Raw genomic sequence first — 25,116 nt, 5'->3', positions numbered from 1 at the left:
GAATATCTTCATCTACTTTCAAATCTTCTTGAGTATTGTAAAGGAGCAAAATGATGGACAGAGTTCGGAAGGTAGCAAATGATGCCTGGGACTGTGTAAAAAATCTGGAAACTTACAAAACCATTTCCTGAGGCAATTTACATGTATTTTCCCACATAGGATGCCTGCAGCTTTGATCAGCTAGAGTCCTTGGTCATGGGTCCAACAGTAAATACTTTAAACTCCTGGATCTTTCCACCAGCCAGCATCCTGTAAAATGATGCTTTATCAAGCTATGTTGCATTTCCAAATGCTGTTCTTGGAGTACCTTATCTAGAGGACTTTTCATGGCACCCTGTTTATATTTGGAAATATTCTAGATTTTTTTGGAAGGCAGAATTGGAGTGATTTTTAACTAATATTCAATCTAGAATATCACAGCAAAGGGAAATTAGTTTTTCTTTAACACGTCCATGTTTATGACTTCTGTAGCTTCTCTGATATTAGCTATCTCCCCAAATTAGCAAGAAATTTATTTTAGAGAGTAAATTTTAAATTACAGCATTCCTGATATCTTCTTTTGTGAAATTTACTGTGAACTATTTATATATTTCTATATTCACATTCACAACAATGTTTGGTTTTAATATTGACACCCTTATTCTAAATATCAGATTGCATCTTTGTGTTCTCTATAGACTTTGCAAAATCATTTGGGCCCGAAGCAATATAATCATGAATATCTGACAGATATACTGAAAGCACTGTATGGGTACTGAGTAGCAAGCTTGAGAGTGCCAGTGGACTCATTACTTTGATTTTTTATTTTTTAAGGAATGGCATCATCTGGTATATGGCTGAGTAGTTACTCAAATGTGTGTTATTTCCAGCCACAGCTACATGAGGGTGGGTGGGATAAAACAAGACTTCCTTCATTGGCTCAAGAGTCACACCTCTCCATCTTTAGGTTTTTATTAGGATCAATAACTCGTCACACCTAAAATGATACCTTACAGTGTTTAAACTTGTAAGAGTCTAAAATTCTTTATAAATGTTATCTGAGTTGCCCTTAAAGCTGCAAACAAATTGGTATTGATTAAAGGTGATGTACTAGAAAGAGACATAAACCTTGAAGTTGGATGGTTCTGGATTTAAATCCTGCCATTTACTTATTAGTTCCATTATTGTGTGCAAAATTTAAGCATGGCTGGTAGGGTATTGTATTAGAGACCAAGTCCAGCCTAGAACAATGGAGCCTCCGAGTGGGGAGGGAAGAGAAACATATGGGGATGTAGAGGATGGGATGTTCTCCTTTTGAACTCCCTAGGTATGCCTCGTCTATGCATTTTCCATCTGTGCAGTGCTTCCAGCACTTGATATCCTCATCTATGGAGATTTTCTGATTGCTGAAAGAAGTGAGTGAACATTTTATATTTTCGAATAAAAGTAAATATCTCTGAGAAACCTAATGTGTTCTTTGGGCCTTTGATTTTTCAGGATAGTTGCTTACTTGGCAGATTTCTCTTTCTACTGGGAGCCATGTCATTTAAGTGGATCTCAATTTGCAAATGGATGACAAATGATAGAGGCTTAGTTCATGGGAGGCAAACACAGAATTCTCTTAATTCACAAATGTTTGGTTTGGTCTTTCGCTCCTGCTATTTGCATCTGGCATTATTTTCCCCACTCTGCCAGCTCATCCACCTTTCTGATCACACTGACACGCTAACAGTTCAAGCACCCTAGGCAGAAATATAGACTTTCAGCAAAATACAGGGGGCTCTTGAAAGCCCATTGTTAAATATTCAGAAATTTTGTGAGCCAGTTATTAAACCATTGGTTGCTTGAAATCAGCCATGATGAGGGTACTAACACCACAAAAATCGAACAATACTACAAATCAGGGCTTTTTATTTTGCTCTCTGGGAGCCAGTTTTCCAGCATACCACTGGATTCAGAAAGAATATTGATTAAAATCTCAAGTGGATGGAAGGGCTGCATTTATTAACCACATTTCATTATTCTCTTCTTTTAATGAACATTTTTGAATGCCTGCTCTGTGCCAATTCTGGGGCTGGGCCATGGAGATACAGAGGTCACAGTAACCTGGTCCTTAGCCTGGAGGATCTCACATTCGAGTGGGAAAGAAAGCCAAGTTAACAGACAATTATAACCCAGTGGGAGAAGTGCAAGAACAGAAATATGTACAAGGTACAACTGAGGAGAGAATGATTAACTCATAATTTGCTATAGATAGAAAGTACTTTGTCTCCAACTAAAGATCTAGAGAAATTTTTCCTGTAGCTTTTATAAGCGGGAACCTGACAAACAGGTAACTTAAATAGAATGCTATTTTGAAAATGAAGAGAGATGTGTTTTAGAGGGCTATTTCTCTTGATTTCAGAAGAGCCTTGCTCTTTTACAGTGCTTACACACTAGGGGAAAGATTTTTATTGGGAGCAACTATAAGCATTTGGTGTGATGGTATCCAGGGCTGACTCCATAAGAATTGGAGTGGTGACTGAAATGATTGGTGAAAAAAGCTAAGTTACAGAGGGTATGAATGATTAGATAGTAAATAGAATGGTATCTGCTAAAGACAATGTATCCCAGCTTTGCCAGTTATAAGCTGTGTAACTTTAGGCAAGTTACCTAACCTCTCAACCTCAGTTTTCTATCTGTAAAATAAGGATTACAATAGTCGAGAGGCAGTAGAGTAGGGTAGTCAAGAGTACAGGCTAGACTGCCTGGCTTAGAATTCCTACTTTGCTGTATGACTTTGGGCAATTAACTTAAATATTCTGGGTTTCAGTATCATTATTTGTAAAATGGGTCTTCCATTAGTACCTATTTCATAGAATTGCAGTGAGGAATAAATAAAATAATGTATCTATAGTTCTTAACAGAGTGCCCAATGCTTATCCTATATTAGTTATGCTCTCCCTTCCTTACTCCTTATTTCAATGCCTCTTCCCTTCATCCCTCTCTGTAGAAATCACATCAATCCCTCAAGGCGCAGGTCATATGCAGCCTCCTCCAAGAAGCCTTCCCTGATTTTTGTCCCCCAAACTCAAAAGGTAGAGAAGAGGTTTCCTGCTGCTGTGGGATGGGGGCCGTGGAAAGGCATCATTACTCAGGTGCAGAGGAGTATTGGGGCCACTGGTTAGGATGGCACTGGGCTGGAGATGGAGGGAAGGAGTTGAGGTTTGTACTTGGAGTTTGGGCGTTTATGTTGAGAGTGCAAAAAGGACAAGAGAAGCTGGGGGTAAACTGACAACAAAGTAACCCGCACTGCCACCTTCCCCCGCGCCATCCTCTCCCGCCCCTAGCATTGATCAAAACCATGAACTCAAACTCTACAGTAGCCTTGTTTGGGAAGGAGGTATGTGTGTGTGTGTGTGTGTGTGTGTGTGTGTGTGTGTGTGTGTGTGTGTGTGTGTGTTGTGAAGGGGGGCTCCCACTCAGAGACAAAGGAGCACAGGTCATAACCTAACTGGGCATGTGCAGTCATCACAGTGTTTCCAATACAGGGGAGAATAGGGGTTGGGGGTGGGCAGTGAGAGAGGTGAGAGCAATAATTTGGCAGTCAGTAAGATGCATATCTCCTCCGCATTGTAGAACTTTGCCTAGGCGTCTTGGGCTGCCCTACTCTGACAGTAGCATCTAGCTCTTGGCCTTATTCGTGCTTCATTATAGGAGCAGGGAAGCATAACTATTCCAGGCTTTCTTACTTGACTCCACAGAGGCCTTGGAGGTAGAGATAGCACTAAGGAACATAATCTACATTCCCTTGAGGCCAAGTCTACATGGATGTCTTAGGACAGTATTTCTCAAAGTGTACACTATGTGGATCACCTGGGGAATCTAGAAAATGCAAGCACCTGAGCTCCTCTCCAGGGACTCTAATTCTCAAGTCTAGGTTAGGGCCAGGGAGCCTGCATTTTAACATCTCACCTTTGGTGATTCTGATGCACACTGAAATTTAAGAACCACCTTTCCATCTGATAATAAATGCACTTTGAAAATCTAAAAGCAGGACCCTCAATGATGGGATCCTCATCAAAGTGGATAGGAAGGGACACACTGAGTCTATGAGGTGGTCCCTTAGGGATCACCCATGGTGAGTCCTGGGTAGGCAGGGAGCAGCATGAGGAAATTCACCCAGACTCCTGGGAAAGGAGCCAAAAAAGAATTTCTGAAACATTGTTGTTTTAACCAGGGCTCTCCTGAAGGCAGACCCTGAGACAAAGATTTGAAGGCCAGTAGTTTAATTGGAAGTGATTCTATGAAGAACTAGTAGGGGAGCGAGGAAATGAGACAGGGAGAAGAAAGTGACAAAACAGTGTATTAATCAGCAAATTACCTCTGGGACCTCTGGAGGTGATGGACAATACACCTACCAAAAGGGCCAGGAAGTTGGGGTCTTTGACTTTCAACTCCCATTCACCATTAGCTTATAACTGCTTTGGGAAATATTAATTCCTCCCTCACTCTTCTGACTTGTCTCACTCCCAGGCTGAGAGAAAGTCTTCAAGAGGAGAACAGCATGTGCCTACAATAGGATGCTTTTGGCAGGTATAGGAAAGGTTAGTGCTGAGGGGATATGGGTAGGGCACCAACAGCATCTGCTACACTGCAATCACCTTATGCCACATATATAACACTTTAAAGTTTATGTATTGCTTTGACATACAACACTGCAATTGATAAAACAAAACTGTGAGTTGGGCAGTAAAGCATAGTTAATGATAAGAGTGCACTCTGGAGTCAGATCGACCAGTTCTTCCTCTTCCAAGATGAGGTGACATTTCACAAGTCGTTTTACCTCTCTGAACCTCAGTTTCCACATCTGTACATTAAGAGTAACTAGGACACTTACTTTTAGGGTTATTGTGAGACCTAAATGAGAAAATGCTTTTAAAATTCCTAACAGAACAACTGCAATATAAGGGGATTCAACCAATGCTGCTTCCCATTCTCCCATCCCTATCTCTACTCATCTCTTGTACTCCACAGCATACAGCCCCAGTGTGTGGCGCTGGAGTAGTTCTCAGTAAATGTTTCACAGCCTGGGCAACATAGTGAGACCCTATCTCTAAAAAAAAAAAAAAAAAAATTGCTGGGCATAGGAAGGAGGATCGCTTGAGACTAGGAGGTCAAGGCTACAGTGAGCCATGATTGCACCACTCCAGCCTGGACAATGGAATGAGATGTTCAATCTCAATCTCTCTCTCTCTCTGTCTCTGAATGAGATGCTCAATCTCTCTCTCTCTCTCTCTCTCTCTCTCTCTCTCTGTCTGTCTCTCTCTCTCTCTTGCTTTCTCTCTCTCTGTATATGTTATCTATATAAATATTCTGGAGGTCTTAAACAATAGTACATCCTGAAGAAAAGTCCAGATTGCCTATGAAACAGTAGAAGATGGCCTATTTAAAATAATAGAAAATCTGAAAAGTGTATTGCAGAAAGTGTACTGAAGGGATGGGCACTGAACAAGTTTACATGCAGGGGATAGAACCAGGGAAGGCTTTCCACTGGAGAGAAAAGAAGGATCTTTAGACTAGGTTTTGAATGATGAGGGGAACTGTTGCTGGCAGGGAGAAGAGAGGATCCCAGGTGGAAAGATGCCCTGGATAAAAACCTGGTGGTGGGATGTAACAAGACAAACATTAGCTAAAATGTATTGAGCTTTTGTTATGTACAAGGCATGGTGTTAAACGATTTTTTCACGCACTTCATCTCATTGAAGCTTCACCACAATCCTTTAAGGTAGGCATTGTTATTGATTTTATATTCCAGGTAAGGAAATTGAGGCACAGAGAAGTTGGATAATTTGTCTCATGCCTCACAGGCTGAAAATGATAGAGCTTGAAGTCAAAATCTGATTTATCTGACTCAAGAACCCAGGAACTAAATGTTGGAAGCTGTAATAATAATTATTGATGATAACAACTGTCACTACTATTGTGGGATGGTCAGCTCCCACCATGAATTCAATTAAAAAAAGAGTGAGTACCTACCATTATTATGTATTATTACCTAAGTGGGGAACAGTTGTGGCCCGAAACTTTGGAAATTCTCCTTTGTTGCTGGGCATCCAGGGAATTCCCTTTGGTTTCCCCTAATTATTTTGCAAAGCTTTGTGCTTGGTTCATATGATCATGGCTCCAATTTTCGATTCCCTATCAGCATATGACATGAGTTGTCATTGTTTAATCACAAGCTGCACTTGTGATGAATGTTGGATAATCAGAACAAAAGCACAGGAAAAATAATTAGAGCGAACCAAAGGGAAGTGGCTCACAGCCTTTAACAAGAGACTGTGAAGGTTTCTAGGACTCAGTCCCTGAAGCTCTGACAATGTATTTTGATCCTTGTCTGAATGCAAATGAATGAGTCCATCAAATCATAGGCAGCTTGTCACAGTGCAGGTTATTTAGCTAGTTAATTAAAAGTCTGAGTGAGCTGGTACCTCTCTGCACTGGGTTCTGAAGATAACCAAACCTGTGTTCTGACCAGGCAAGTTAATTTAAAATAAGTGACCTCAATTGGGTAATGGCTGCGAGTTCAAATTCAAGAATCGCTATAATTAGTCCCAGATGGATCTTAATTGTTCTTTCAGGAAATAGAGTGGGGATGGGGTAAAGAGAAATGCCCAAGCCCAAAGTAAAGGTTATTAGCTATAGCTATACTTTTCAAAAGCAGGGGGCGCTGATTGGGGCAGGCATAGTTAATGTTGTATAACAAGAATTTCATTGCTGTCTTTCCAAATGCATCCCTTTAGATGTGGTACATAAAATAGGTCTAGGTCTTTAGGAAATAAGGATTAAAATTTAGTGCTTTTAACCATGTGGTCTTAGGCAAGTTATTTAACCTTCTTATGTCTGTTTCTCATCTATGTAATGAAAAAAACCCCACTCTTAGTCCTATCTACTTCAGAGGATGAAGAAGCTACTTCAGGAAAAATCTTTGAAAAATCTGGAAAGCTCTACAAGGCAGTGTTTACTCTTGCTTTAGTCCAGGAAAGTTTCCTAATAAAACATTTTTGTTTTTAAAGTATAAGCCTGCTTTAGGTGTGGCCTCTTATTTTTTCTTTAGACTCTGTGATAAACCAGGTACCTTCTGAGCTACACCTCTCAGAAGGTGAAAGGATTATAGTGGGCAATATGTTTAGCACAATACCTGTATGGTGGTACGTGATATTCTAATTTCTTAGATGCACCCACAGAACTGAACACGATTTTGGCTTTGTAAGCTTTTGGAGGAAATCAGACAGCACACAAATTTAGCATTGTTTGTTATGAAATCAGATCCTTCTCCATTTGTGTTAATATAGATCTTTTACTTGAAATTACCTGCTGGCACAGCACTGTGGTGCTGCGAGGTTAGTGTAAGCCATGGTGAGAGAAGGATGGGTTTAGCCTCACTCATTTTTTTTAATGAATGCTTGGGTTTCCTTTCAGTGTTCTGATACATTCTAATTGTCCGTATCTTTCCAAGCCCTGAAGCCAAAAGTAATAAGAATTTGTACAATGGTAAAAATGAAATAAGTTACAAAAAATCATAACGCAATGTGGAGCCTTGGAAGACCAAGAATTTGACCATCTGGGGATACACAAAATGACTACATTTGAAATTGCTTTTTTGTTTCCCCTTAATTCCACCTTTTAAAGGAAATTGTATTCTGATGCCCATCTGAGTTCCCTGTAATGGAATATAAGCATTGAAAACAGACATTTACAACCTGTGCCTACTGACAGTAATAACAACTGTTTATCCATCAACCCTAACTAAAACTCATTGAAGGAGCTTGCTTTTAAATCAGAGTCTGCATTCTATCTTGTTAGATGAGCCAAGCAAATAATGGAGTTGTATTTCCCAGAATTGCATTGCTATCTAAGGTCTGTGCCCTTTGCTGAAAAGAGCTTGAGGTCATAATGAACAAATAAACAAACAAAAAGCTCTGGCTCCCTGTTATTTTTCATCACTGGGAAACACCCATCCGTGGCAGGGAGCAGCAGAGAACACAGCTTTGCTAGGGTTTTGCAAAGGTTTAAGTCATCATAGGGTGAATAGTCATTTCTACAAGTCTCCCTAGAGAGCTCCTGCTGTGTGTGTACCGTGAGTAAAATCCACAAAATGGAATGCATATAGGACTGAGAGTTAGTCTCCAAATGATAAACATCAGGACTTTTTTCCTAAAACAAGTCAAGAAGCATATTTATTTAATTCAAAAAATATTTATTTAGTACTTACTAAGCTCCAAGCTGTTTTAGATGCAAGGGATATAACAGTTAACAAAACACAAAACACCCTGCCCTCATGAAGCCTTATATTCTGGTTCAGTTGTCTAGTGCACTTCCCCCTGTGAATTCCTATATAATCTCTACTTCTCATCTTTCCCTCAGTCTACTAATTATTTACCCAACGTAGGGCACATGTCTTACCATCCCAATTAAACGATATGTCTTTGAGGGCAGGGCTCCAGTTTCATACTTCTTAGAGTGCACATCATCCAGTACAGTTGCCTGTATGCAGATATACAATTAATGTTTGTGGATAATGAGAAAGGAAAGGACTCCAAAAACTGGGAAGAAGGGTGGGAAGTAATATTAACTTTAAATTTTATCTTTCTGGTTTAGTATGCTTTCATGTGAATAGACTATCTTAATCTAAATGCTAATTACAGACAGTTGGGTGGGATGTGAAATGGGGGTAAGAAGGCAGGTGACCTATTCAGGTGAACCCATATATAGATGCTTATTTGGTCCATGTAATGGCATAGTCTTGGGTGGTGTGGCACCAAGAGTGTGAGCACTGGAGTAAAATCTGTGTTTAAATCCTTGCTCTTTCACTCACTAGTTGTGTGGCCATTATGTATGTCAGTCTCTCTCAGCACCCCAGTTTCTTCACTGTAAAATGAAGGGAGGTGGTTTAATGCCTAAGCAGAATCGTCTCATTTCAGATACCATGTTAGTGTACTGGCAGAAGGAAAATGTCTGTTTCTTGAGGATCCAAAGGTCATGATGAAAGGTCAAGTTGTGTTCTGGCCAGTATAACACGTATTCTTATTAGTATCAGGTTTTACTGTTCTGTCTTATGACATCTGAGTCAGTTTCAATTTTTGAATCAGCACTTCTTACTAGCGTTCATGCTGACACATAAGTGGGGATTGTCATACTTATGCAATTATACATTTCCATCCCTTTCCAAACCAGATGATCTTCAATGGGTCCTTGGAAACTTAGTTCAACCAATCCTGAGGAGAAAGGCCTTCCTGATCTGAGTCAGGCTGAATTAGGATGTTTCTTCTACATTTCCATTAAGATCTGTGTTCCCCTCTGCCACTGCTCTTATCACACTAGACTATGATCATCTGTTTACTTGGCTGCTTCCCTATAAACTATGAGTTTCTTGAGGCCTGGAACTATGTCTTATTGGTTTTTCACTTTTTCTTTACTAGTCCTTATCCAGGACTACATAGATAAGCAGTGTGATTAGTCATGATGTCTTGCTTTTTATGGAGAGCTTGAAATTGTTTCCTTAGATTTCAGAGGACCTACTGGAAAGGATTGTGCATAATAGCCTTCTGTTTTCTTTTTCATGCGGTTGAGAAGATAAAACCACTCACTTGTTCCTTCTACTCTAAATATTATTCCTATTTATGTAGATTCTATGAAGAAGACACTTGAGTAGTAGGTCCTTTTTAGTTTCTACAAAGAACCTAGTCTGAGATGGTTCTCTTTATGCAAAAATATCTCTGTTAGATATGTTGGATTCTGTTGTAATGACATTATAAACAGAAACATTCCCATGAAACATCCTAGTCTTCCTCTGGAGTACAGTAAAGGGAAATTCCTATCTGACAACTTTTAAGCTAAGCTCTGAACAAAGCAAATAATATGGAACACATAAAAACAGTTTGTAGACTGAACAGCTTTGTCTATATTTGGAGAAACCATACCATTTACTATTGGCTTATAAATCCTCCAGTACCTAGACCATTATTAACATTGCTCTTTTTCATTAAAAAATACAGTTTGATGGGGCCAGGCATGGTGGCTCACGCTTGTAATCCCAGCACTTTGGGAGGCCGAGGCAGGCGGATCACGAGGTCAGGAGTTCGACACCAGCCTGACCAGTATGGTAAAACCCCGTCTCTACTAAAAATACAAAAAATTAGCCCGGCGTGGTGGCACATGCCTGTAATCCCAGCTACTCGGGAGGCTGAGGCAGGAGAATTGCTTGAACCCGGGAGGCGGAGGTTCCAGTGAGCCAAGATCACACCACTGCACTCCAGCCTGAGCTACAGAGCGAGACTCTGTCTCAATAAATAAATAAATAAATAAAATATAGTTTGATGGCATGAAATTGTCACGCATGCATTCTTGACATGGGTAACAAAGAGTATGACCTGTAGGTCACTGAGTGCTAAGAACCATAGCAGAAAGTGGCTAGGATTTCATATTTATTGTCTTTGTGGGGTTTAAGATTACTGGCTGTAGTTTAGCAAGCAGTGTTGTGGTGGAGGCTGCAGTTGACAGAGTCATTGGGGAAGCATACCAGTGGGAAGTTTTCTCAAGTGAAAATTGTCCTCTGACTTAGTTCCAATAATTTACCCTCAATGCTTTATTTTCAACAGGTTGGGTGTGAGATGTAGCCACACCCAATTCTCACAATCTGGGAAGGAAACACGGACAACATTCCTCCTCCCTGATGAAAGAAAATGCAGGGCTGGGCCTGCTGCCACCTTTTATTGATGGGGTTAATGCAGAAGAGCTAATGGCTCTGTTGGGAGATGCACTTTTCTGCCACTGCTTGCAACTCTCTGAGTGGCTTGGTGGCGGTTGCCATGGACACCAAATGGTGAAGGGGCTTCGGTCAGAGTTTGAAGGATTATGTTGTGCTTGAGTAGGTAAGACTGAAATTAAGTTAATGTGTGCAAAAGTAAGGTGTTTTTTTCCCCTTTGCACCTTTGAGAAAACAGCAACAAAGTATTCTGTCAAACAACAATTGATTTTATGTTGGTCAAAGGAAGCAGGAGGAACAATTTGTTGAGTAGGAAGTTTTCAAGTTAAGCACAAGTAGTAGTTTGAAATAGGTCAAGAGGACTGAAAAGGACCCTCAGAGCTGTTGAAAAGATAGTGATGGCAAGGTACTTAAAAGTGCCCACTAAGAAGCTTTCTACAATACCCTCGTTGGCTACCTAGTCCATTGTTTCAGTGTCTCTAGATCCTTATCTCTTAATCCAAGACAGAGTATTACTGAGGTCACACTCTATTTTGGTTTTTCTCTTATTTACCTCGCAAATGTGTATGTCTTTTAGATAGCATAATCCCCAGGTTCTGATTTGCAAATCCGTTCACCTAGTTATCCTTTTTCTGTGTCCCCATTCTTAAGCTCAGCAGGCGCATTCTGGCCCAATGCTGAACTCTGAAAGGGATCCCATTCTTCCTTTCTCTGTCCCCACTAATTATCCAGTTATACCTAGAGCTATGATTTCTGCTATTGAGATAATTAAAGGCATGAAAACAATTTCAGCTAAACCACTTGAGCTTGAATATACTATTCTTTTTTTATGAACAATTAATCCCACTATGGAAGGCAAGACCTTTTTGGCCTACAACATCATAATCAAAGCACTTGCCACTCTCTTGGTGGTATTCACAAATCTAAACCTTTATGGTGATCATAGTGAAGTAAGTTATACTGTCAAAGACCAACAGGAAGGCTTCTAATGTCCTGGGAGCATGTCCTAGCCACTTTCACAGGTGGCACGAAGGTTCTTCACTGAACTCTTCTCTGACTCCACCAGATCAGTTTCCCTCTCTTGAGACTTACCTCAGATGATAGAAAGAGCTTTTAAATGCCTTTTGAGTCTCAAGCTCAGTGACCACACATTCCTTTCCTTATTCATTTTCTCCCCCTTAAGAAATGAGGTGCAGTGATTCTAATTATAATACCTTGTATTTGTAGACTTGCCCTCTCTGAGGATCTTAGAATACCTTAGAGAAATTGCCTGATTCATCCTAATGTCATCCCAGTAAGGCAAGAAAGGATTTTTATAGTTTATGGCTCAAGTTCCTGAGATGATGAAAGGTGAGGTGGCTGTGCAAGGTCACACAATGATCTTGAAATAGATAGAACTCAGCCAGATTGCTAGTCGTTGGCTTAATACTGGATTCCTTTAGGAAATATTTGATCAGTTGCTATTCTTTTTCAGAGTAGGGTGGTGGTGGTTTGTATTTGGGAGGCTACATATAATATATATTTCTAAATATATATATGTAATAGTGGTATCTGGCTATGAATCTCTTCCACTTTGGCTCCACCCCTAGTGATGTAACACTAGTTGTCACCAATCTCCTCAAGCCCCCACCTGGGCCCATTGAGTGATGCCCCTCACTTGTCAGTTTGTCATAACCTTTGAGCAGAGATAGTTTGACCTTGCCAAATCTGGACTGAAGTAAAGCTGTCCCTGAAAGGATGAGCTTAATTTGACTGGACGAGCCAGGTGGTGGCTTGGTAACAATGACATCAAACTAGTCCATGGCTGATTCCCACATTTGGTCTCATCAAAGTCCAGAACTTTGTACGGATCAATTAATGTCCTTTGCCCTTCCGTGTTAGTGCAGTGAAGAACTTGAGTCTGCACATTTTATTTTATTTTTTGTTATTGCTCTATTTACATGCTTGATGCCTCTCAGTAGAGGAGCTCAAGAGTGTAAATTATTTTAAACATAAGGGTCCTGTGGCAATGTGAGCTTGAACAATAACTAGCTTTTGTGTTGCTTTTGTAAACTATGGTTCTTGCAGCCCTCACAAAACTGTTTGTTACAGCGTCTGTTAGAATCTAGAACAAGACTCCTGTAATCATGCAGCTGTGTGGTGGACACTCTAATTGCTACATTTTTGTTGCTCTTAATCTGGGAAAATTTCCTAATAAAGCTGGATGATGATTTTTAAAATTTCATTAATGTTTACAAGCTAGTATTTCTAACTCATAGGACTTAATCTCTCAGTGTCTGCAAAGGCTTAACTGAGTGTTCACAGTGTAAGTCATATGAAGTAAGAGGTATTAGGGTTCTTTCTTCCTCTGCCCACTAAAAACATATTCACTGCCTATGGAGGGATGAAATGGCTATATATGGCTAGTGTTTCCTTTCCTTTTTTTTAAAGTATGAATTGGAGATCTCACTTGACTTAAGTGATGGGATTAACTCAAAATAAAGAGGATATTTGCATCAGTTTTATTGTTCTATTTGAATTGGTCCATATTTTTATAATTTTGGAATAAGATACCAGCCTTAATGCTAAAATGCGGCATTAAAGGGTGGGAGAAAAGGCCTTGATTTAATACATCTGTATTGCAATCTACTACATGTTGGATCTGAGTAGTAGGATAACAGTGAATATAGATATAATGAGGAACTTATGATAGGCTTATGATAAACAAACAAATCTCAGTTAATCAGAATCCAATTACCAGAAGCCCTTAATTAATAGGGATTTTCCTAGGTATTTCCTAGAAGGACTGAGGCCATATTTATTTATATATACATATGTGGCACAGCTTTGATCAACCAGAAACTCTTTTTAATGCAGACGTTTGTTGTTCTGTGTTCTAAGGATAGAGGTAAATGATAAACTTCCAGGCTGTGCCCTGGCCTTAAGATACATTATCTCAATCTTCCTATCATCTCTGTCTCCAAGTCTCAGCAAAGCTCACTGATGTTGAGGTGTGTAAGAGTGTCAGTCAGCTAAGAAATCAATGATGGTCACCAGCCTGGAAACCTGAGAAAGCAGGAAAGTTGATTCACACATTTTTAGATATTTATTATATTCTGACTTCTAGAATTATTGCATTGACATATCGCCCTACTAGATTGCAAGCTTCTTCAGCAGGGAAGACATGTCCTTTTCTCCTCACCCTAGCATTGAGTGTGGCAAAATGGGTTGGGAATCAATCAATATTTCTTGAACTAGATTTCCTACCTTGTTTTTCACAGCTGTGGGAACCATAGCCTGATGGAACTGGAAAAGACCATCATATTCCATAGATTCATTTTACAGTTCAGGAAATGGAGATGTAGTGAGATTGATTTTTTGAACTCATACAGCTTGGGGCTAGAATCCAGCTCTCCTGCCTCAAGGCTTCTGTACTCTGCTTTACAAAACCCCAAGGTGTCTTCAGTCATCCCAACGACTCTCAAAAAGTTCCCTAATGAAAATTAATTTGAATTTGTGTTTATTTTAAAAATAAAACCCCCAAACCTGACAAGAAATAATCAAACATTTATCAGATTTTTGTTTAATGGGAGGAGGGAACTGTTGATTAAGTAGAACATTTCCTTTTTGACCCTAAAGCTTCTATCATCTGAAATAAACAAAAGTCTTGCTGTTTCAAAGTAATGATATTGAAAAAGTTTTTTTTTTCTCTTTATTTTCCCAGAGGGGATTTGCTTCTAAACAGTCACAAAGCCAGTCTAGCCAGTCTAGTGTGAGGTATGACCAGAGAATTGTGCCATCTTTTTTAATAAGCCGAAGATAAAATTCCTAAATATAGAATATTGATGTCTGCTACTAACTCCTAGGATAAATATCTTTGCATTTATAGAACAAGTTTATTTAAGGCTGTCAGTGAGTGTCAAAGTCACCTAACATATGTTGTTGAAGGCTTTTACCACAAGTAGAGTCTCGCTTGCTTAGGGCCTAAAGATATTAGGTTAGACTTAAGATAAACCATGTTTCCAATGAACATCTTTAAGAAGTCCAACCATAGGTTTTGCTTTTGGGACACCATTCTGTAGTTTTGGGTGCATTATTGCTTCAAGATATTAATTCAGGTAGCCCAATAAGTGTTAAGTAATAGCATCAAATTGCCATGTCATTAGATTAAGAAATAGTGACCACGATTTGGACACCATGATTGGTTAGGTAACAAAAAGTGTCCTTGAAAAGGAAGAATAAGGCAACCAACTTACAGAGAGACACCTGGAATGGCTGGAGGCAGGGGAAAAAAGGGAACAACCTGCTAAAATACAGTAAGAGATGAAGGAAGGCCAGTGGGTTGTTTGGCCATGTATTGATCTACTCTGGAAGCTCGCCATTAGGAAATTGGGAAGCAAGGAAAGCAAAGAGGAATGGGATCTCCTCTTTTACATATAGTCCTTAATATGCACTTGGGAGAAGAAGATGGAGAGATATTATAGGTACTAAGAACACTTTCACCTTACATTTCATGATTGATTCAATCGTATGCAAAAATAAGTTCTAGGCTTTTCTAATATCTTTCATTCTATCAGCATTTACATACCTAGTTTTTGTTATATTGTTTTGCATTTGTCATGCTGCTCTCTGACTTGAATCGCATTGCTAAGGGCTATTACAAATACTTAAAAAAGAAAGAAAGAAAGAACTTTTGTTTCTCCCAATAGTGCCTAGTATAGTATTCTGAATATAAGCCCTTGTGTGATGCTTAACCTCACAACAGTTGGCTGGCTCTTGTCTGGGACAGTTTCCATGTAAATTTCAACGCCCATTCTAGAGGTCTGATCCCATTTGCCTTCCTTCTTCTATATGAATTACCTCCTCAATGTTCAGTGATTTCTTAAGTAGCTAAGCAATTACTCATCTACTCCAAGAGATCCCTTTCTGTATACTCCTTGTTTCTCTCATGGGGGCATGACCTCAGATTGACCTCTGAAATCCAGGTAATAACATCTGTCATATCCTTTACTTGTGTTTGTCTTTTGAAGATGCTGAAAGACTTCTCAGCCAGCCCACACTAGACATAGGCTGGTAAAGAAATGACATCCTGATTTGCTTTAGGGTGGCTCCAGTATAGCTGTACTGTCTGTCATCTAGTACCCAACCCACCATAAAATTTGAATGTCATGGAGGACACAGAGACCTAAGTGAAGTATAGAGCCACTACTATTTCGTGGCGGAAGACTGTTTAACTCTCTGCTTACAACCATGTCTCTGAAAGCAAGTCTCTAGAAGAACTTTAGAATCCTAAGTATAGAAAATGTTTTAGATAAACTCTAGCATTGAAGAGTCTGATCAGACTTAGTGCTTCAGGGTAAGTTGTGGCAGTAGTTGTGGAGAAGAGGAAGAAAAATTTGAGTAATTTACTTCTGTATCCCTGTCCCTCCAAATTTATAATTTATATTAACCATGGCTCCTGACCATCTTCTTTTTCAGACTTCGGATAGGATGAAAGGGAATACTATGGAATAAGGCAAAAGATATGAGGGTATCAAGAAGTCTGATAACTTCCGGTTGAGTCTATTCTGATTGGAAAATTCTGTCAGATGCGAGGCCAGTCAGAGCAGTGATTAACAGTACCTGGTGTCAACTTCCCTGGGTTCAAGTTCCATCTCTACCAATTATTAGTTGCATGACTTCTAAGTCTCAATTTCCTCATTTGTAAAATGGAAATAATATTTCCATCTACCTACAGGGATAATATGAGGATTAACTCATATGAGATATATAAGCGTACACATATATACACATACATTGCTTAAAATAATATCTGAAACATAGTAAGCATTCAATACATATATATTTGTTATTAAAAATGCCCAGTTAGCATATTGGTTCAAGGTTTTAGTGCCTTTAATTATTTTAGGTGATGCTGAAAAATCTAGTTAATCCTCAAATTGTTCTTGAGCTTATCAATCAACATGTGTTACCCAGTGTTATATCACAGGAAAAAAAAAAAACCAGAGAGGTTTTCTAACATGCTAAACTTATATTAGTGAGACCTGAGCATAGCCCAACTCTCAGACTTTGCTCTCATGATATGACCTTAGATTGAACTGATACCTTGGGGAAGCCACAAGGACATTGTTCTTCAGCAATAGTTCTCAAATAACTGATTTTCATGAACACAGAAACTCACCACTCATGAGCAAATAGCTATGGTTATCAGTTACTGAGTACCTACTGAGTGCCAAGCACTGTACCAAGTGCTTTCCACATATAATCTTATTTGATCCTCACAACAACCATGAAAGGAAGGTAGTGGAACAGTCTTTTAAGCTGAGAAAAATGAGCCCCAAAGAAATTGTCACCTCCCCTGTTGTCACACAACAAGGAAATCAGGGAGCTAAAATTAGAAATCTTGTCTATTTGAGTCCCAAGCTTGTGTTTACTCAACTATATGGCAAACAAAATATTCCAAAAAGAAAGAATGCTAACCCAAACTGTCTTTTGGATTGGTAAGTGAGCTTAATGTTCTACATGGAACATTGAGAGTAAGGGCTAGAATAAAAAGGGACCAACAAAGTGGAGAGGAACTGGGCAGTACCACTATCTGCTGAGTGAGGGTGAGGCAGGGAGCAAGCATGTAGCTATAACATTTTTGCTTCACTTGTCCTAGGTCCAGCTGTAGGCAACAGTGCTCTAGTGACCACAATTTCTAGACATATTTTGAAGTGTGAGCACTCTTCCCTTTGAGTTACAGTCTCATAATTTAGAAGGGCCCCTAATGTTGTTCATCTTGCTTATACTGTTTTATTTAGGAAACTGACTTACTTTCATTTCTTAAAACTACCAAATTCAAAGTGACAGCCGGGGTTTCTGAAATGAAATCTACCTGAAGGATTGACCTGCTTCGGGAATCTGTCCTTAAGAAATGCTACCTTCACATCATCCATGATGAAGTGATTTTAGCCTGGAATATCTCAAGGGGAAATTATACATTATATAATATTTTAGGTAGAACATTGAAACATATTGGTTTGGGCCCCACTAGATTAGCACATGCTATAATTTAGGCAGAGGATATGCTGAGACTTGTCTGTAAATTTTCTATGGAATAAAGAGAAACATGGTTAAGACTGAAGGAGGAATGTGTAAATCTTTTTAAGGGGACAGGCTTTTAGATATATAATGAATAGACAAATTAGAAAATACTATTTATTAAATAAGTCTATTTATTAAATAAGTCTTCTATAAGGATATTTACTTGTCAACACACAGGATTAATTTGGAATATTTGTATATTCTTGAAAACAATGTTAAGACATATCTAGATCTGACTTTTCACTAATTCAGTATGGCTTCACCTTCATATAGCCTGAACTGGTGAGATTTTACTGTCTTCATTTCCTCTCTGTTTTATAATGAGTCATTTCTAATACTGACTCTCTCTCTAGTCTAGTTAAGCTCATTTGCTCTGGTACTGTCCTTAGGCATGCAGAACAGTTGGTCAGTGCCCTTTTTATGATAACTCTTTATACTTGAGAAGGTGATTAAACTACCTCTTGGCTCTCTTTCACCAGGCTAAAAAATCCCAACTCATTTAGCCTTTCCTCACAGGCCCCATTTTCTAACACTTTAATCATATTTTTGCTGCTCTTCTTTGGATCTTCTCTAATTGTTTTGCAACTGTTTTAAGATTTAACCTGATAAGCAGGCCAAATCCAAGTTTTGGCATTGGCTAAATATTTATTTAATGAGTAACTTACAAATTAAAAGAGGTAGTGCAGTGTAGGGGCAAGAGAACTGTATGAGGAATCAGAAGACTTGAGTTTTATCCTTGCTCTGCCACTTACTAGGATTGAGCAGAGGGTTACATTTAAACAAGTCATATAAATGTCTCCAAGTTTCAATTTATCATCTGTAAATTTGGGATAAAACCTATCTGCTCTGCCTGCCTCCTATAGTGGGTGTCAAATCAGATTATCTATGTGAAAACACTTTGCTTTGGCATCAAAGCACTATATAAACACTACGTGTCAGGCACCTTTCTAAATGGTTTGCATATATTAACTCATCATAGTACAGTTATCACTCTCACTTTACTCTGAAAAAATGGAGGCACAGAGAATTGAATAACTTGCCTTGGGTCACAAAGATAGTAAGTGACAGAATCCATGCAGACTGGCTCCAGAGTCCATGCTCTGAAACGCTGTTATGCTGCGTCTCTGAATAGACATTAAAGGTGCAACAAAGCCATAAGGTATATATTACTGTGGTGGAGGATCTCTTCAGAATAGATAACTCCAAGAGAGGCAACCTTTTCAAAAATTAATGTTTAGATTGGTCATTGAATTGAGTAAGGCAGCTGTCCACCAGTGAGGAGAGCTTCATAAGCACAACACAATAATAGGAATGCTATATTGGGTCAGGCCAATGGTTCATTCACCCTTGTTCACCTAAACCTTCTTATGGAAAGTGCTCTTAATTCTTGAATTCAGGATATACCGTCTCTAAATATTCTCTATGTGCCCTACCAACCCTTCATGGTTTCATCTCTCTCTAGTGCTGTCCTTTTCTATGTTAATTCTTACATCTATAAGTTTAGAAGGCTTCTCTGGTAGATTAACTATTAAATGGAGATGTGAAAGACAGATTGATACCTAACTGAATTTTTCCCCTAATGTAATCTCAAGGGTTGAAACAGTTAAAAAGAAAAAGAGCTTTGGGGAAAAAATATTGAAAGAATTTTGATTTACCTTATGTATTTGAATATTCACAGGGAAAACCAGAACTTATATCATGACATGAGGAGGTTATGCTATATAACACTATGTTGAAGACCTGCTTATATTTTAAAATTGCACCACATTGAGGCATTTTTATTAACACTCATTGGATATAGAGTACAATATAAACTTAATTTATGCCAAAATCTGATCTATAGGAAACAGTGTTATAGTGGTGTAACAGGCTCTTCTACCTCAGATAGTGGTATGAAATATCATTTTGTGGGAGACTGTAGAAGTTTCCTTCCATAAAAATGATCTCAAACAGAGCTGAATACACTCTTGGAGGATGGGAGCATCTCTAGGGAGAACTTAATACTGATTGGATTATAAATGCTATCATTCCAATCAGGATCTGTATAGTGAAGTATGATAAATTTATCAAAAGACTGGTTAGGAACCAATGAGAAAGGTGATAGATATCTCTGTATTTTAGCATTTGATGTCTTTAAAAAATGTTTTCTATAAATAAATATCATGTTGAAGTTGTTGCTTAATTTAGATCATTTGTTTAGTGAAAATTTATTTTCGTAAAATAAATTATGGCAAATTCACTGGATCATTGGAATAAGCTTAAGCAGAAAGCCACACCTTTGAGAAAATGTGTACTTTAATAATAATCACATCATGTAACTGTAGGTACTTTTTTGCCTCTGGATGGAAATACAGCAAAATTGCAGTGGAACTTCTGAAATGTTCTTGTTCAGTATCCATCTATCCATTCATTCATCCAACACTATGTGCCAGTTACTCTGTTGGACACTGGAGATATAATAGTGAACAAGATAAATCTAGTCCTTCCCTCATAGAATTTATGGCCTAGTAAGAACACCTTAAATGGCAGAGAAAACAATCATGAGTTGATGGTTTTATGACAATTTTTTGAAAGAGGGAAAAAGAATAAATGAAAGTAACTCTCTATCCTTACCTAGATGTTGCTAAAACTTTTCTTTGAACAATGTTTCCTGAAAAATTGTATAGAAAGTGTTTTAAAGGATACTGTGAATGTGCGTATAGAAGAAAGGAAGATGGAGAAGTATGACATGAAAAGAGAATAGAGTTTTTGAATGATACTAGTTTAGTTTTTCTGAAAGTGTCTAGTAATAATGATTGTTTTTTCTGTAGCATTTTATGCTTTTTAAAGCAATTATACCAACCATGTGATGTAGAGAAAATTTTATTTTCTCCATTATGTAGATGAGGAAACTGAGGCATAGATATTTAAGTGCCCAAGGTCCCACAATTATATAGAATTCAGAGCTCTACCCACTACTTTTCTATTACATAATGCTGAAAAATCCCAGACTGCAGTATAAAGTTCTATAAAATCCAAAAGACTTTAACAGAATATAAGATATCTAAGAAGCCAAAGTCACTAATACAAAAGAAGAAAAACAAAGTATGACAAGGAGGATGTTCTTCTGCTTTGGGCTATTAAGTAGGTCACCCACTAAAAGGCTATTTTGGTATAAAATTTTAGAGGGCATGTAGTACATACACCAACATCACTGACCTGATTCTTCACTTTCAAGATCTAAGAAAATCAAAGGAAGGTATTTTTTTTTTTGTTGGGGGGAAGGGGCAGGTAGATCATTTGTGTAGCTCAAGAGAATGTTAGTTGAGAAACTTGATTTAACCAGGCTAGTGCTCTAGATTTTCTGTGAAGTATGATTCACTAGAGGGTAATGCCCATCTTAACAAGGGGACACTTTGTATTTCTACGATATAGAGTCAGCAGTTTCCCTCCTTCCTTTTCTCCCTTTGTCCTTTCCTCCCTTCCTTCCTTCTCTTCCCTTCTCTTTCCTTTTGTCACCTATTTTTGTTTGCATTTCTCTTCTTATGGGGGCATATCTGACAAATTATTAATATTTAATTTGCTATAAAACAGCTCTCCCAGGCAATAGCTGCTCACTATAATTTCAATCTCTGAAGCTGTTTTGGCCCCTAGGTACACTGGGATTAAATTAGAATGGAAATGTTTCCCTTACATTTTTGTTTATGGCAGTGTGGGCACATTGTTATTAACTGGCAAATTGAAACTTCTAAGGAAAGTGATAAACTTTCTTCACATTTCAGCTTGACTCTACCCTGAACAGATCTGGTTTAGGGTGAAACATTTCTTCTAATATTTTTTAGTCTTAAATTTAAATATCCAAGCTTAATAATGAATATATTTTGGCCCATTGAATTCTATTTTTAAAAGCATAAACATTTTTCTCATATGCCACTTCTTATTTAAAAATGGTCTTGCTCTGTTGCCCAGGCTGGAGTGCAGTGGTGCAGTCATAGCTCACTGCAACCTCTGCCTCCCGGGTTCAAGCGATTCTCGTGCCTCAGTCTCCTGAGTAGCTGGGATCACAGGCGCCCGCCACCACGCCCAGTTAATTTTTGTATTTCTAATAGAGATGGGGTTTCACATAATTTTTTTTTGAGACAGAGTCTTGCTCTGTCTCAAAACAATTGTTATTTTAAAGTAATACAAGATCTTATTTCTCCTTTGAGAAACTATGGGACAGTGATAACTTGTTGCCCACATTGTCAGCATGTAATGGGTCTTAAATGAATATTTATGGAGTGAATGAATTAAAAAGTTATAAAATGGGAAAAAATGGTCTTAAATTGTTCTCTCTCTCTCTCTGATCCAGAGGGATAATCTGCAAAAATATAGACAAATTCAAAACTTGGTGAGTACTGTCCTGACAGTCTGTCTATCCATAGTCATCAAGAATGGGTGGTGATCTTTAGAAGGGTATGGAAATAGTACATATTCCAGCAATGAGGCTCCTGAAACAAAAACCCTTTCCATCTGCACTGCTTAGTCCCTTGTCTGTTCCCTGTTGGGAAGAAGATATGGGAAAGGAAGGGGATTACTTTGAAAGTCAGTTGTCTATGAAACAGAGGTGTGGAGGGATATGTTTATCTGATAGGTAGCATTAAATTGCAAATACTTCCAGATTAATCATGGCATGCAATTTTCAACAGCTTAGATTTTCTTCCCTTTTCTTTCTTTCTTTCTTTTTTTTTTTTTTCTGCAGCCACTGGGGAGGAAAAAAGGATTAGAGAGACTATCAAAAACTGTTGGCACGTTTAGTCTGTTGGCTACTTAATTTATTAGCAGATATGGGAGCTGACTTAGGTTGATAATTTAACATGTTGGCTGGCGGTGAAATAAATCTCAAACGTACCTGTTCCAAAATTGTGTTAATCCTTTCGACTTCGCAGTCAATCAAGTATCGCTTTTCCTGCCTCCTGTCCATTTCTTCAATGATGCGCCTGAATTCTTGGACGTCCTTTATGTTTCCCACAGACCTTGCTGTTACTTGCCAGTTGTTTTGCACTGCTGCTTCCATAATCGCTTGGAGGATGGAAAATCCTGAAGGAAGGAAAAACAGCTTCAATGATTTAAAAATCTTTCTGTAGGTATTAAAGATTCTACTGAATTTCTAGTCACAGTCCATCAGGTGCCTTTGAACCTTATCCATTATGGAAAGCAGGCTTACTCATAACCTCAGCCTTAACCCTCCAGACAGTTTGCACTTCCATTTTGTTGCAAAGGAAAGAAGATTCTACAACTTTTGGGCACCCCGCATCAAGTGGCTACATGAGAGCTCACAGCTGAATTATATTATCTAATTGTTTTTATTGACATGCACTCTCAAAATATCTATGGAATAAAATCAAGAACTTCTTACAACTGCCTGCAATTTCCTTACTGCAGTTGAAGCTCATTTATTTCATCTTCTATATAAGCATTCTGGCAAATTAGAAATAACTTCAGTAGAGATAGCGCCTCATTATAATATGGCTTCTCCTTACATAGAAAGACTATCCAACAAGGTAAATTATGTCTCCCAAGTAAAATAATTTTATGAAAACCCGAAAAAGACAAACTATAACAAAGATATCATACTCGTGAGCTCTTGATCACAACATTATTAAAAAGTTCAGTCATATTAAGCTTTCCTGAGTTCTTTCCCTTTCTCAATTAAATTTACCAGGAATTCCTGGTTCCTTTTTATCTAATTTACATTAGATAACTGTTAGCTACTATTACCCTGGATCTATATTGAATGAGAAAAAGAGAAAAGATCTGATGCTTGAGTTTTGGGTAACCTTTTTGGAGTTAGGGTTTAAGAAGTTGGGAAGAACAAAATATCTGAAGTATGATCCATAAGAATAGCACAAGAGTTTTCTACATGCTGGTCTTTTAGAATCTTCATGTCTCTAATATTACATTGTGTCTATAGTTTTGCTTCTGGTTTGAATCCATATCTGAATATAACTTCAACTATAGATATAATTTTATTTAGGATATTGCCAAAAGCAGCTCATTTCTTCCCATAAACCTAAATAGTTTTTCATTTATATTCAAGTAATGACTAATGGGAGTGGGTGATAGGGATGATTTGCAAAGCCAAAATGATCCATGCTTTAGCAATTTGATGACTGGAGGAGAAGAGAATGGGAGAGGATTGCGATGCCCTTTGAGCATATTCCAGGTTCTGTGCTGTTTCGGGCTCACCCTTTAGTGTAAGCAGGCTACAATTCGGAATTTTCTTCATTGTACCATAGAAAATGGTATTGACATTTGAAGAGCACGCTTCAGGGAGATGGCAGCAGTGACTCAGCCGGTCATTATGACTCCTTTGTGTGCTGGGTGTATGCAGGAAGAAGATCACAAATGAGACCCAAGCACTTGGTAATTTCCAAATGAGCAATTTCAGCACAGGAGCTCAAAATTACAGATCAGAGTAAATTACCATTGCTTTAAATGTAAATTCTTTCTCTTTTTAAACCAACCGCGCATATTTATTTCTCAGATTTACATTTTCGTGTGGGTTGTTGATGTGCTCTCTGCTTCAGTGGGAGTTGAGGGGACATGGTAGGCCAAGGCATGGGATTGAGAAATAAACATAGGAAGAAAGATTAAGGCAATTGAAAATCTTTCTTAAGCAGTGTACGATAAAGCCTCATTATTTTGAATCTCACTAATTAAGAATTTATGAAACTTCATCAAGGACTGAGTTGAATTTTACTTTTGTACTATTTATGAAGAAAACATTGGCTAAATAATAATGTTAATGAAAGTGGACAGAGTCTTTAATATATTTAAAGTAAACTTTTTTAAAGGCCCTTTAGCAGAATACAGCTGTTCATGTGTTGAATCAAAATAAGCCTTCTCGTAATCTCTACTCATTGGTCTTATTCCACCATTTGGGATGACACAGAGCAAATTTAACTCCTTTTGCATGTGTTAGTCCTTCACATTTTTGAAGGCAGTTAGCATGTTTCCCCTTAACATTCTTTTCCTCAGGCTAAAGACGTCCCAGTCCTTCCACCGTTACTTTTATGGCATGATGACAAGTTCCCTCACTGTTGCTCTCTCCTATGGATATCTGTCAATATTTTATTGATCCTGATAATTCCAGTGTGATCTGATCAGTGTGGACGACAATGAGATTATTGCTTGCTTTGACGTGGGTTGTTATTTTAGCAGCCTTTGCCAATATTTTTAAATACCCAAATTATATTGTTAATTAGTATCAAGCTTGGATTCAACTAAAACATGTCAGTTCTCTCCATAAAAATCTTTCGTCTGGAAAGACTCACCATCCGTGTATCAAGATTTATTCCATTCCA

The 25,116-nt window shown here is 38.3% G+C and overlaps 1 protein-coding gene across 5 annotated transcripts in view; it reads right to left on the bottom strand.

Annotated features, from left to right (window-relative positions):
- The window catches only part of GRIA3 (glutamate ionotropic receptor AMPA type subunit 3), a 307,596-nt gene that overhangs the window by 142,098 nt on the left and 140,382 nt on the right, over nt 1-25,116 (bottom strand). For all 5 annotated transcript variants that reach the window (XR_004668776.3, XM_008976733.5, XM_003823129.4 and 2 more), the window contains one exon: nt 22,662-22,849. Coding sequence is in view for 4 of the 5 variants with exons in the window: in XM_008976733.5 (XP_008974981.1) it covers nt 22,662-22,849 (188 nt within the window). In the remaining variant the exon portion in view is untranslated. The remainder of the gene's footprint in view (nt 1-22,661; nt 22,850-25,116) is intronic.

The sequence above is a fragment of the Pan paniscus genome, chromosome X (assembly GCF_029289425.2).
Source record: "Pan paniscus chromosome X, NHGRI_mPanPan1-v2.0_pri, whole genome shotgun sequence".
Taxonomy (NCBI): Eukaryota; Metazoa; Chordata; class Mammalia; order Primates; family Hominidae; genus Pan; species Pan paniscus.
This window is presented reverse-complemented; position numbering and strand designations above follow the sequence as displayed.